At 38.1% G+C, this 14304-nt stretch overlaps 1 protein-coding gene across 1 annotated transcript in view; it reads left to right on the forward strand.

The window, feature by feature from the left end:
* SLC26A3 (solute carrier family 26 member 3) overlaps positions 1-9532 on the forward strand; it is a 45512-nt gene extending 35980 nt beyond the window's left edge. Inside the window, exons 13-21 of the mRNA XM_019626054.1 lie at positions 583-689; positions 1984-2053; positions 2147-2239; positions 3486-3581; positions 3913-4146; positions 5705-5759; positions 7054-7196; positions 7324-7389; positions 9134-9532. Of these exons, the coding sequence (XP_019481599.1) occupies positions 583-689; positions 1984-2053; positions 2147-2239; positions 3486-3581; positions 3913-4146; positions 5705-5759; positions 7054-7196; positions 7324-7389; positions 9134-9157 (888 nt within the window). The 3' untranslated portion in view covers positions 9158-9532. The remainder of the gene's footprint in view (positions 1-582; positions 690-1983; positions 2054-2146; positions 2240-3485; positions 3582-3912; positions 4147-5704; positions 5760-7053; positions 7197-7323; positions 7390-9133) is intronic.
* The last annotated feature ends 4772 nt before the right edge of the window (positions 9533-14304 follow it).

Raw genomic sequence — 14304 nt, forward strand, 5'->3', positions numbered from 1 at the left:
TCAGCAGACCAAAAGTAAGAGATTAATATAGGCCAGCGGTTCTCAACCTTCCTAATACCCCTAAATATAGTTCCTCATGTTGTGGTGACCCCCAACCATAAAATTATTTTCATTGCTACTCTATAACTGTAATTTTGCTACTGTTATGAATCGTAATGTAAATATCTTTTTGTTTTCTGATCGTCTTAGGCGACCTCTGTGAAAGGGTCATTCAACCCCCAAAGGGGTCGCGACCCACAGGTTGAGAACCGCTGGATAGGCTCTACCGACTAATTCGCTAATGTTAAGGAAGAACAGCTGGTTCTGGAATTTTAGCTGTGACAGATACATTCATTTTCTTAATTGGTTCAGGGATGGGGTTAGCAATGGAGATACTCTCTTTGGAGTTTTTAAATATCTGCTTGTGTTTCTGTGGCTCAGAACCTAAGCCAGCAGAAGTGACCTCTGGAGGCGGGTCCCTTCTCTTGTACAATTCCAACCTCCACTATTGTCTGTAGAAATTCATGCTTCTCATAGCTCTGGACCTAAGACACTGTACTTGAATCAGTCAATTGTAGCGTATGTGTTGCATTCTTTTTGCAGCTAATTTGGATCATGACCTTCATCTTTGTCATTGTCCTGGGACTCGGTTTAGGCCTGGCAGCTAGTGTGGCGTTTCAGCTCCTGACGATCGTGTTCAGGACCCAATTGTGAGTGCTCGTCACACTCTTGCCTCCGCGCAGACTTTGGCCTGCCAGTGTCAGATGGGAAAAACTCATCACTAGATAAGGGAAACGTAGTTCAGTTGATAGGCAGCATGCAAGTCTATCAAGATTGGTTAGTCTGGGGCCAGCCAAGTGGCTCAGTTGGTTAAGAGCTTGCTCAAGAGCGTGAACTCTGAGCAATAGTGGTTCGAGTCCCAGCCCAAGCTGAGCTGCCGCTGAGTTGTCAACAGGTGGCAGGATGGCTCAGCTAAAAAAAAACCCAAAAAAAACCCCTCAAGATTGGTGAGTCTGTCCTTCCTCAGGCTGCTCATCCCTAGACCCGAAGGACAATAGAAGGGCCTGAACTTAGGGCATCATCCCAGGTCCCAATGGCTGCTGGTCTGCTCCCTGCTTTGACTCCACTTCAGAGAAATCATATAATCTCTGTCTACCCACCTGTACACTGGAAGTAATTATATTCTGAGCAGGTTCATGTCTTTACCTTAGACTCGTTACACGTGGGAATGTGTTACTGAGAAGACTGTGAGATGCTCCACATCTAGTGGAGGGTTATTCCTCTTTATAGGTTGTTAGACTGTATTCTAACCTGAAAAATATGGAGCTGAATTAAGAGAATTTCTCAAAGACCCCTCATCCTAGAATTCCACAAAAGCCACTTAGAATTCATGATTTGTAACAGTCATCAAGTCCAAACATCACATTGATTCTTAAGTCTCTGACATAAAACATTACCACATGTGGTCACTCTGCCTGTGTTGGAAGTACATGTGTGACAGAGAAATCAGGCTTCTTGGGGGCTAAGGAGTTCTAGAACAGAAAGTGTTATCATAACATTCATCCTTGACTGATGGAATATATTTATATCACAATGTTCCACTCATTTACATCTTCATTCATTTCTTGAGGACCCATTAAACATAGAGACAAACTGAGTGGTCATAGGCAAGTCATTATACTTCTCCATGTCCACATCTATACAACTGGGTACTCATTTCTGCCTTATTTCACCGAATAACTGCTATTCGGAATCACCACAGCAAAAGCATATGGAAGCACCCTATAAACTAGAAAGGGGTAGAGGGAAGGCACTGTTCTAGGAGTTACGGGAGGATAAGTAAAACAAGGGGTTTGCCCTCTAGGATCTATGGTGGCATGATGAGTCCCCAACTCTTACATTTGGAAAAGGGAGCCTGCTGTGGTAGGCTGGGAAAACATCAGTTTCTCGGCCTCCCAGATATACACAAATGATTCACATGTATGATGTTGATTTTCCCTACAGTCCAAAATGCAGCACACTGGCTAACGTTGGAAGGAGCAACATCTATAAAAATAAAAAAGATTATTCTGAAGTAAGGAAGATTTATTTTTTTTACTTTGACTTGCTAAGTGATATTCATGTGAATCTAACAGACACCATCTAATATTACTTCTCTGCCTTACAGATGTATGAACACGAAGGAGTGAAAATTTTCAGATGTCCATCTCCTATTTACTTTGCAAACATTAATTTCTTTAGACAGAAACTTATCGAGGCTGTAAGTTTCGGGGTTACTAATTTTTTTTGTTTGTAATTCCACTGAATGTCTAGAAATGAAATGTTTGTTCTATAACAAGACAGGGTCATTGATTTCACATATGTGTTGGCTGGGTTGTGGTAGTGTTTCTGTATCCCATGGTGAAACGGCCTTATAACAAGTCCTTTAATATGTTGGAAAATAAGACTCTTCAGACAATGTCCAATAGACAGCCACCTTTGACTAAATTCTGCTGTAGAGTAAAACTGCCACAGATTTGGGGCCGCTGGTTTTTAATAGATAGTCTCCTACAGATTTTCTTGGGGAATCAACTTCAGAAACAACAAAGGGATTTAATATTTGACTGCACCATTGAAGAGATGCAGGATAACAAATAAATATTTATAATACAAATACAATGAATAAATATAATGTAAATGACTATTTAACATGAAATAACAACTAGGTGTCCCTGGTAGACTAGAGAGATGACAAAGAAACCATCTTCAAGGTTAAGAAACAAAAGCTTAGCCGTTACTCCTGAACATGCCTTTTGGTCTACTCTATACTTTGCATTGAGCTTCTGCCTTAAAGCCCTACCTATTGTTATTAGTTTGGTGGGCATCAAATATTTTTCAACCAAATTTTTTTTTAATAATAATTTGTTCATATGGTATATATAACTTTACATACTGTCCTTTTCATGTAATCTAGTATCTTTTGATCCTTCTTAATTACTACTCTGGAGCTAAATATTGCCACACTAAAAACACATTTGTCTTGAAAAGGGGGAAATAAAGGTTATCCTTGGGTCAAATACTAAACTTATAAAATAAAATCTCATAACAGATATTATGAAATATAATCATATACATTTTAATAGAATAAAATTATGTAGAAACAGAATATTAATTATGCCACCAGTATGCAACATTTATAAAATAAATAAAATAAAATCCCCTAAGAGTTGTGTGGGTCAAAAACACAAACAGATTCAAATAGAGTTTAGACCCATTTGTGGATAATTTATGGACAGGTCCTGGATGGTACTGAGGCTTTCGAACGTTAATAACTGCATGGAGACTGAGCAGACCACAGGCCAGACACAACACTCTCACTGATGTTGTCTGAACTACTTACACTTTATTACAAATATCATAATTATGGGCCTCAACCCCTTGATCCATCCTACTCAAAGTTATTAACATTATGCCATATAAGTAGCAGAATATTCGGTACTCTTGTAACACAGCAATGGGTTTTTTAGGTTGGCTTTAGTCCACTTCGAATTCTACGCAAGCGCAACAAAGCCGTGAAGAAAATAAAAAAACTGCAGAAGGCAGGCCTGCTACAAGTGACACCAGTAAGTTTCTTGACCACGTTTCTGTGTATGATAGCTAAAAGTTTAGTCAAATGTAGTTCAAGATGTTGATTCCATTCCTTTAAATAAAATGCCAGAGAAACAAGCTATTTCATGTGTCAATTAATGTTGTATTTTTAAATGGAACTTTGATGGTCTCCTTAAAATTTTTCTTCTCCTAGGACAATTTTTATTCTCCAAAGAAAAGAGTTTACAATCTCATTTGCTTGACCCAACTTTGAATCTGGGCTTCAGCAAGTTACTGGTTATCCTTGACATACACAGTGTATTTCGTGGTCTGAGTTATCAAGCATATTCTCATCCTCTCTTGCAGAAAGGATTTATATATACCATTGATGGCTTGAAAGACTCTGACGAAGAGATGGACAACAATCAGATAGAAGAACTGGATCAGCCAATCAATACCGCGGACCTGCCTTTCCAGATAGACTGGAATGCTGATCTTCCTCTCAATCTCGAGGTCCCTAAAATTGACCTGCATAGCCTTATTCTGGATTTTTCAGCAGTGTCATTTCTTGACGTTTCTTCAATGAGAGGTCTCAAAAGGGTAATTTCTTTTTTCTTACTGGAAACAACTAATCAGTGACGAAAGGTGAAAAAATGTATTTATGAAAGGATGCTACTTTAGGTAATACATACTTAAGTAAAAGTAAATTATCATCTTAGAATATTCTCTGGGAGTGCAAGTGGGGCATGCTCAGTAAACTCTTTAAAAGTGAATTTCCTACGAGACAGGCATAAAAGTTTGAAGGCAACTAAACCTACATTTCCAATGTATCCTGAAGCTGCTAGCGGACAACTATGCCCAACTCCTATCAAATTCCAGTTCTGCGTTGCCTTCAAATCATTGTGGGTATTATATCTAAATTGTCCTAAAATAGAGAAGATTTGGAAAGGTCTTGGGGAAAAGTGAAATACTGGCCCCTTTTGTTTTTATTCTCAGCCATTATAAGCTGATGAAATTTCACTTGGCTATATAACAATGTTTCCAAAAAAGAGAAACATATGAAAGAATCAATGTCACATGTGATTTAGAAAAGGACTGAGACAATTAGGTTGCAGTCCGTTTTCTTTCCACAATTTTATCAGGATTTCTAGAATAAATTAGTGTCTAACAGAAATGTAGAAACAGATATAAAGAAAATTTAAGAAATTCCACATTTCCCCCTCATTTGCTTGGTTTTGCACAGAAACCTGCCTACAGAAGACCTGAGCTAAGATAAGATCGATTAAGTACGGGTGAACTAGATACAAATGTAGGAGAGATAGGGTCAATTTCGTTTCTTTCAAACTACCTTTAAAGAAATCTTATCACAAAATTCTCAAGACTGCTTGCTTTTTCTTTTTTCTCTGTTTTCGTGTTTTTTTGTTTTAGCTTTGGAGGAAAAAATACACACACACACATAAAACTTATTGTTTTTTATCCTAGCAATGTAACACAAAAGACAGGGGCTCTGCCTTATGTTTCTTGAAAGCCCTAATTTGCCTCGTAGAGGTTCTAATGATACTAATGATCATCTAAATTGATCAGCAGTATAACTTACTTTTCTTCCTTTATATGAGCTTAATGATATCACTACTGGTAATTGTTCTAGCTTAGAGACCAGAACATTGGATAAAGATTTGTTGGTGCTAGATACATCCAGTCACTGTGAACAGGAATAATGAACAACTTAAAGGTCATAGGAATTTTTTATGTTTATGTATGTAGAAAGCTCTAGTCAAGATCATCCCACCGAAAAAACTGTTTTAAAATGAGGGAGTGATGTAAGTAAGCATCATGGTGGAGTGAGGAGATTCTTTTGTTTCTCCCTTCAATTTAAAATTAAATCCAAGCTTATCTTGTGAGGTGAGGCAGAACGTTTTCCCATCATGCTTCTCACGAGAATGATCACTTTTAACTTCCTCCTTACTAGGGCTGTTCTTTCCTTTGGATTGCTTTCTTTCTGCCACTGAGCCTTGTCTCTTTATACTATTATCTCTTTTCAAAATGTAAACAGTTCTGAAAGCAATATGTCACCCATAAGGCATAACTATGATAGTTTTCTTTACATTTCTGACAACTGAAACTGTTCCCTAAGAAAGATCTACTTTCTTTTTAACAGATTTTGCAAGAATTTATCAGGATAAAGGTAGATGTGTATATTGTTGGAACTGATGGTAAGTTGTTATATTTTTATATTCTGACAATCACTTCAGGCTCATTGTCAACTCAACCTAGACAACCTCTCCAAAGAACAGCTATTTTTTTTTTATGATCACCAAGAAGGAAATCTAATTTGTAGCTGAACCAATAGACATCCTTATGGAAACAGCATCTTTATATTTTATTTGTGTCGATATGCAATTAAATTAACTTTATCATTTGAATCCTAGTTTAGTAGACTGCAAAAGAGTGACTATGTAACCATTTTTTACTCTCATCTTCTTGAAAATGTAGGCCTGTTTTCTCTCTCCCTTGCCTCCCTTGATTCCCTCAGCTCATGATAATCTGGTTTCTGCTTCACCTTGCTGATGGGTTGCCCTTGCCAAGGTCATCAGTGAGGTCCAGCATGTCAAGATCAATTGCCTCCGTCCCAGCCTCCTTCTCACGGAGCTTACTTTAGCATTTGGCCCTTTCTTTAGCGCTTGGTTGTGAGACTCTCTCTCCCTGCCTTCTGCATGACCATTCTCCTGATTCACCTCCCTGCACTCTCACAGGTCCTCAGCATCTACTATTGGCTCCTCTCCCACACTTTGAAGAGTCGGTCTTTCCTCGGCTTCACCCTTAAACCCGATAGTTCTAATCCCATGGACTCGTTCTAGTCAGTCTTCATGCTTCTGACTGCAAGTGTATCTTGTTAACGAACTCCCAAACTATAATACACCTCCAGCCCAGATCTCTCTTCTGAGCTGCAGACCCATGTATTCAACTGTTGGGATGTCCCCCAGGCACCTCCGATACACATGTTCAAAACTCAATATATTATCCTCCCTCCCCAAACCACTCCTTCTCTTTTCCTATCGCAATCACTCCATCACCACTCTCCCAGTTGCCCAAAGTAGGAGCCCTGGCGCCATCTTTAATTTCTCCTTCTCCGTCCCTCTGCATTCAGTGAGTTGCCTATAGATACCTCTTGAATCAGTCTCTTCCTCTCTGGTTCCACTACCTTAATCCATATCTTTGTCATTTCTCATCCAGGCCCTAGAACTATTAAAAGTTTTTCTCATTTGAACCTTTTCCTTCAATCTTTTTACCTTAGGGCATTAAATGTATACTTTTTATTAGAAAGGGTGGTTTAGTTCCAGAAGACAGTGTACTAATGGCACATTGGTAGTGTACCATTGCAAACCCCAAACACTTACCCAGACATCAATGAAATGCACATTTGCAAATGAAAGCTCATATCCCAGCCTGAAAGAGAAACCTATGGACAGTTTCTTCTTCCTAACTATTATTCTTTCTTTTCTTCAGATGATTTCATTGAGAAGCTTGCACGGTGTGAATTTTTTGATGAGGAAGTAAAGGACTCGATATTTTTCTTAACAATCCATGATGCTGTTTTACATATTTTGATGAAGAAGGATTACAGTACTTCAAAGTTTAATTCCAGTCAGGTAACCAGCTTTATGGTCACTTTCACATTTGTATGGCCAATCATCTTTGCTTTTTAAATTTCCCTTTATTTTTCAAAATATTTCTTTAAAGTGTTCCTAATCCATAATTCCATTCTGGTTTTCTCAGGCAAAAGAAACAAAATTTGATTCTATCATAAACACAAATGGAGGATTACGTAACAGGGAATGTAAGGTAAGATTCTTCAATAGCTTTATCTTTATCTAGATATCTCAACAAAAAACTTAACAGTAGTAAAGCCTCTTCCAGTATACTGCAGAAAGGCCAGCACTTGTTTGAGCCTCTGTGCCTCATCCCTGGAAAACTGAAGCAAAGCCAATCTCACAAGGCCTTTGGGGGAAAATAAACTCAGGCCAGGACAAAAGGGATGGAAAACAGAGATACTAGATCTCTAGTAACGCAATATTAAACATACAGAGAGAGAACTTTTTATGTTGTCAAAGTGCAACCAAGATCTTATTCTGGTCTTGTAATAATCCATGAGGTAGGGCAACATTGCTATTTCCATTTATAGGTGAATTAGTGATGGGGCTGAGGAGCTAATGCACACGGTCTGACTCCCAGGTGATGGAAGTACATAGCACAGTGTCTACCCAGTAATGCAAGTCAAGTTCCTTTCCTTCCATACGAGAAAGAGTTGCCAAATCATCATTTAACTAGATAGTCACATTTCATTTTAGAACATTCATTTGTAGAACACTCAGTCCTTTAAGGGAATGCCTATAGTTTGGGAAAGAACCACAAAGTGGGTATCTGTTTTAGGCCAGGGACACGGCAAGTACATTACATTCATTATCTCAATCCATACAACCATATGCGAAGATCTTTTCATTTCAGAAATGAGGAAACTAGGAAGGGCTCAGACAGCTCAACCAATTTGCTGTCACCTTGGTAACAGCAACGGGATTTGAACCAAGATCTGTCTGATGCCAAGACCTGTGCTGTGTTCACTGTACTATACTGGCTCCATCCTTTGATGAAAGACTAATGGAACTGAGGGTCCTGAGAAAGAATCTAATGATTGTCTTCAAATATGGGAGGTGACTGGTGGTATTTCTCTTATTTGAAGAAAGATTTAAGAATAGCAAAAGGAATTTAGATGAGAAATAAAGAAATGTGTAGCATAAGATAACCCTGAACCATTATTAAGAGTTATATTTAAAAAGGTTAAATGGAAAAGCCATGCCAGAAAGGTAGATAGACCTGAGGTGAGAGGAGAGCTGAGAAGTGCATCGTGATTCTGTTTCCAGGGCTGGATTCCAGAAACACCCAAATCCAGCACCTTGCCCAAACCCCTTGTAAAGAGAGCTTTACCAGAAACCCTCTGCCCAGTAGTTGGATTCAGGATTTTCACCAACTTTTAGAGGATAAAGAATAGGAACAGAATTTAAACCTGATGTCTGATCAAAGCTTTAGAACCAACTATCTAACAAAATGTAGTCAGTACCATCCTGTACCTGTTTCCCCATATTTAAAGGAAGAAACATTTAACAGCAGCTCCTTGGATTTCTTAGAAAGAAGATAAATCAGCAATTATGGATAGGCCACCAGTGGTGATTCATGTAAAAGCTGAATGTGTCTGGCCAACACACATAGCTCTTTGGAGCTTGTGTGGCCCCTGAAACAAATGTGAAGAAATATATTGCTACAATGCATTGTACTGTTATTTTAAGTTAAAATAGGCCTTTGAAAGATACTTATATTACAACATGGTATCACACGGTTCTATGTTAACCAAGTAGCAATAGGAGGTATTTGATTGTTACAATTTAAGACAAAAAAAATGTTGATGACTGTGACAAACGCTAGCTCCTAATTTTAATCAGATTGGCAACTCCTTTTTAATACAAGCTATGATTACAGAAAGGGATAGAACTTAACAAGTCTTTTCTAACAAGAACTTTCTGTCTTCTTTCAGGTACCAGATGAAACAAAATTCTAATTAAAATATAATTCAAAGGGAGCCTCATCTGACTGTCACACATAGAACAACTTTATGCCCAGAAGGTTATTGATATCATGCATTGTATGAAGAATATTTTTGACAGAATTATGTTTCAAACTTTGGAACGAGATTGTTCTAGCATGGTATATTTTTCACATATCTAGTATAAAATTATGTAAATACTCTTAATTTTATAGCTTGTAGATTTATCAAAGGAAGAAAATGTTTTTGTTTATATGTATTTTTATAGCACTGACAGATTTCCATCCAAGTCACTATCTTCATGCACGTTTTACAGTGTATTTACACCACTGCTTTGAATCTTGTCATTTATACTGCCCATACTTGTATGTCTCCACTTAAAAAAAAATTCAGTTGTATACAGTAGATATGTCTTGTGTTGTTATTCGTTTGCTTTCTGAAACATGCTTGCTGTGAGTCCACTTTATAGTGGTCGGGCTAGAAACCTCCTACACAAGAATCTTCTAAACCCCCTCGAATGAAGGTTCTTAGCCCAGATTTTATGATTATCACTATAGCTGTTTTTTTAAATTATTGTTACTTTTCAAATTAGTTTCAGGTGTACAAAACAACATAATAGTTAGACATTTACATCCCTCACAAAGTGATAACCCCTCTCCCCCAAACTACTACCCCTCTGACATCTTATATAACTGTTACAACTTATGCTATATATCCACCTCCCGTAACTATATATATATATATATATATATATATATATTCTTATAGTTGACATACAATCACTATAGCTTTTTAAAACATCCAACCTCCTATCCAGATTTAGACACAATACTTCTACAACTAGCTTTTGCAGCAAATCCTTATTTTTTCCTCTTAGTATGAAAATTGTATAAGCTAATGGGAGATAAAAACTGAAAAGGCAAGAAGGTGAAAAGTAAAGAGAACACATGATGGGTAGCCAGTTCTTCCTGGTCTTAAGGGAGGAAAGAAAATATAGTAGAAGAAAGTCTGACTCTTTCTTCACTGCTGATCATTGTTTGAAACTCACAGGGCAGAGTAACAGCTCAGTTTAGCTAGTGAGTGACATTCAGCACACATGCTTCTCTTTTTCACTGTTCTTGGTGCAACTTTGTATTTATTTTATGTAATAGTTAGAAATGAAACATCAGCACCAACAGAAAAATATTGAGTGCCCTCTGTTCAACATCAAACCACTTTGTCAGTGAGAACTGTTGTCCCAGTTTAGATCTCACCTCTAAATGTTTATTGTCAAAGTACCCTTCCATCTTCTATTAGTGTCTTTACTGGGGGGCTTGTCCATTGGACTTTAAAATCAATTACAAAAAAGCAAAATAAATGTTTATTTACACAGCTACTCTTAATTAAAACCAGAAAATCAACACTCTTGATAGCAACATTTCTTAAGGCGCCAATGGACGCCTTACAGAGCCTCATGCACCCTAAGGGTTTTAGAGGAAAAATATACATGGTCAGACAAGTTCATGAACACATCCTAGAAGAAGTGCTACATACCTCATTGCTGAATATCACTATGGTCACCTTCAAAATACTCCCCTAGGAAAGCTATGCACCGAAGCCAGCGCCTAGTTCACCCTTCAAAGCAATTTTGGAACTTTTTTTCTGGAATGGCCATCAGAGCTGTCGTCGTATGTCCTTGATGTCCTGAATGTCATCAAAATGTCTTCCTTTCAATATTTTCTTTATCTCCGGGTAAACAACGAAGTCATTGGGGGCCAGATCAGGTGAGTAGGGAGGGTATTCCAATACATTTATTCGTTTACTGGCTAAAAACTCCCTCACAGTGCTGTGTGAGCTGGTGCATAGTTGTGATGCAAGAGGCATGAATTGTTGGAGACAAGTTTAGGTCATCTAACTTTTTCATGCAGCCTTTTCAGCACTTCCAAATAGTAAATTTGGTTAACTGTCCAGTTGGTACAAATGCATAATGAATAATCCCTCTGATATCAAAAAAAGGTTAGCAACATGGTTGCAACAAGTTTGCGAACTTAATTGTCAGACGTCGCATACACATATATATGATGCCCTACAACAGCGTCAGGTTAACAGCTCATCCTCTATAGAGGGCAGGGAACAGAAATAAAAACATGAGTCTATGTAACTGACCATTTGGCTTGGGAGTGGGGCAAAGCCTTATGTAAGATTGCCACTGATGTCTGCTTCTTCCCAAGCAAAGGTGCCCACTACACTCTTCTTGCCAAACAAAATACCAGAGTGGGACAAGCAGTCCAATTATCATGCTCCCATCAGTCCGTTCAACTTTAATATCTTAGAAGTTCACCTGTCTTCACCCTTAAATGTTTTTTCTCCAAGGCCTCTAAGGTGGATATGCTTTGGGTCATGGGAATACATGGGGCTGGGCTTCTACTTGCCTGCCTTAGAGTAAATACTGGAAATTGACTAGTACAAAAATCGAATCCCTGATTTAGGAAGAGTCCAAGACATCATGTTGGAAGATAAAAATAAAACTTATATAAACCAGAGCAAGATGGAAGGGGAGAAGCTATCCAGTGATGCAACAATTTGTGAAGACAGATCCATTACTGAAATTAAGAAAGGTTGAAGCTAATACATGTTGGGCAGTTTATCTGTAAAATCATTTTCTAATAATTATTCTAGCATTTGGTATCTTGTTTAAACACAGTAATTTACCACTTAGAAATGTGCAAGTGTTTTAATTGCAAGCTTGATTTTACACTGCCTGAACAAGGACAGAGAAGAGGAATATTTCATCCATTTTCCTGCCATCTTCAGGGGGATGTTTACATGTTGAAACTGACCTACTGATCACCCGATCTGCTCAACCAGCATCTTCTCCACCTCAGTTAATGCCAACTCCATCCTTCCAGATGCTCAGGTTGAAAGCTGTCAGGAAGTTCTATTTACTCTACCTTTAAAGTAGACCTAGAATCGATTCATTTAATTCTCAAAATAGCCCTCATAAGGTAAGCACTATGTTTATCCCCATTTTTTAGGAAAGCAAAATAAATCAAGGCTCAAAGAGGATAACTAATTAGCCTAAGTTACATAGTTGCAGGTAGCACAGCCAGAATTCAAGCTAGACAGTCCGACTCCAGAGCCCAGGATCTTAACATCAGGAAATATTAACTCCCAGGAGAAATTAAAACCTGTCTAAAAACTGATCTAGTACAAGGCAGGACTAAACTCAAGAACAATATAGGTGCAGTTCTACAGATTTGTTCCAGTGTCACTAACTCAGCGTTGTGGAAATAAAGGTACCCAGAAAAGCTATCAGAAAATATATTATTGTCCAGAATTAAATGAATTTAATATTTCCCCCTCATTATAGTTGTGTATTTTGGTAATACATTTTTAAATGTAATATTTTTTCCCTGGGCACTATACTTTGAAAAAGAATATGAGAAATTTTTTTGAGAAAAATTTAGGGATGACCACCACGAACAATTCCTAGATAAGTTAGAATGTAAGCTCCTAAGGGCAGAGACCATATCTATTTTGCTCATCATTATATATCCATGCAAAGCATGTAAGTGCTTAATTTATATATATATAAATTTATATTTATATTTTATCTTATATACTTATATATCATTTGTATACATATTTATGTACGTGTGTATGCATACATATACACCCTTCCACAAATCACTTACTTCCTGATACCTATGCTGGTCTTGTGGAAATTATTAAAGCAACCTTCTGACTGGTCTATCTTTGCCTCCCTCATCTTTTCTCAGCACACAGCCAGAATAATCAATCTTTTCAAGAGCCAGATCATGTCACTCCTTCGCTGGGAACACCACAATGTCTTCCATGTCAGAGTCTTAAGGTCAAAGTCTTCTGATGGCCTAGAAAGCCTGTTGTCTCCCGATTCCTTCTGTTATTTCCTCTGACCTCCTACTACTACTCATCTCACTCATTCCACTCTAATGGCCTTACTGTTTCCGAATATCCCAGGTGCAACCCCTTTTAAGGCCTTTACATTCTGTCCTCTGCTTGGGAAGTCCCGCCCCACGTTGTCATATGGCTCTCACCTACTTCAAATCTTTGCTCAAATGTCTTTTCAATAAGTTCTACCCAAACAACTCTATTTAAAGTTGCAAACTTACCACGACCCGATTATCCTGAGTTTTCTCTTATTCTATAGGATTTTATCACACTTAATACATTTTAATAAAAGTTGTTCATCTTCTGTCTCTAAAGACAATGCAACTTAAGTGCTCAGACTGGTGTCTAGCACTTGAATACCAGAATGAATAAATGAATGAATGAATGATTGAATGTTTATTTCCCACACAGTAGGTGCTCAGTATATATTAATTTTTATATTAAGATTTTATTGGAGAATTGGGGGAGGGGAACAGTGTTGGGGAATTGGGGAGGGGAAGACAAGCTGCTGTCCTTTTGTTCTTCAGTCTAGTTGTGGAGGACGTGGCTTCACTAGCCCATGTTGGTATTATCATTGCGCTCTTCCCGGGTGAGGCAGTCGCTCGATGGCCATTGGACAGCCGCTCATGGCGGCTCACAGCAGCTCATACCAGCTGCTGGTCAGCCCCACTGCAGCCTACGCCGTCGCCGGCGACTCATGGAAGCCCAGCTCCAAGTTGAGCTGTTGTTCACCACCTTAGCTGTACAGAGAGTGCAGCGTCACTGGCCCTCTTATGTGGGATCCGAACCGAGGGCACTGCTGCTCAGAGCTGGCGTCCCAAGCCAACTCCTAACCAATGCGCCACTCAACCAGCCCTCAGTATATATTTATTGAGTATAGACCATGAAATACTACATTTATCATGCATTAGGATGCTTACACAGAGCATGGAGCCTATTTCGTTGTCAGCTCTGTAACTAAAATGATTAAATAGATATACACACCAAAGTTATAATAGTCCTTATCTCTGGAAGGGAAATGTTCATTTCAACAGTGGTCAAGGGGATCTTTAGCTTTATTTGTAATATTACATTTTTTTTTCCAAAAGAAGTATTACTTATATAACTGAAATGAGTACAAAATTTAAAACAAAAAATTAAAGGTTTTGAAAGTAACGCTTAGGAAGAAAAGTAAAAGGGAAGAGTATTTTTCAATCTGAAGGCAAAGGGAGAACAATTTTAATGGTAGCTTAATACAAATGGGCTTAAATGCA

This window comes from Hipposideros armiger, unplaced genomic scaffold (assembly GCF_001890085.2).
Source record: "Hipposideros armiger isolate ML-2016 unplaced genomic scaffold, ASM189008v1 scaffold_655, whole genome shotgun sequence".
NCBI classification, from domain to species: Eukaryota; Metazoa; Chordata; class Mammalia; order Chiroptera; family Hipposideridae; genus Hipposideros; species Hipposideros armiger.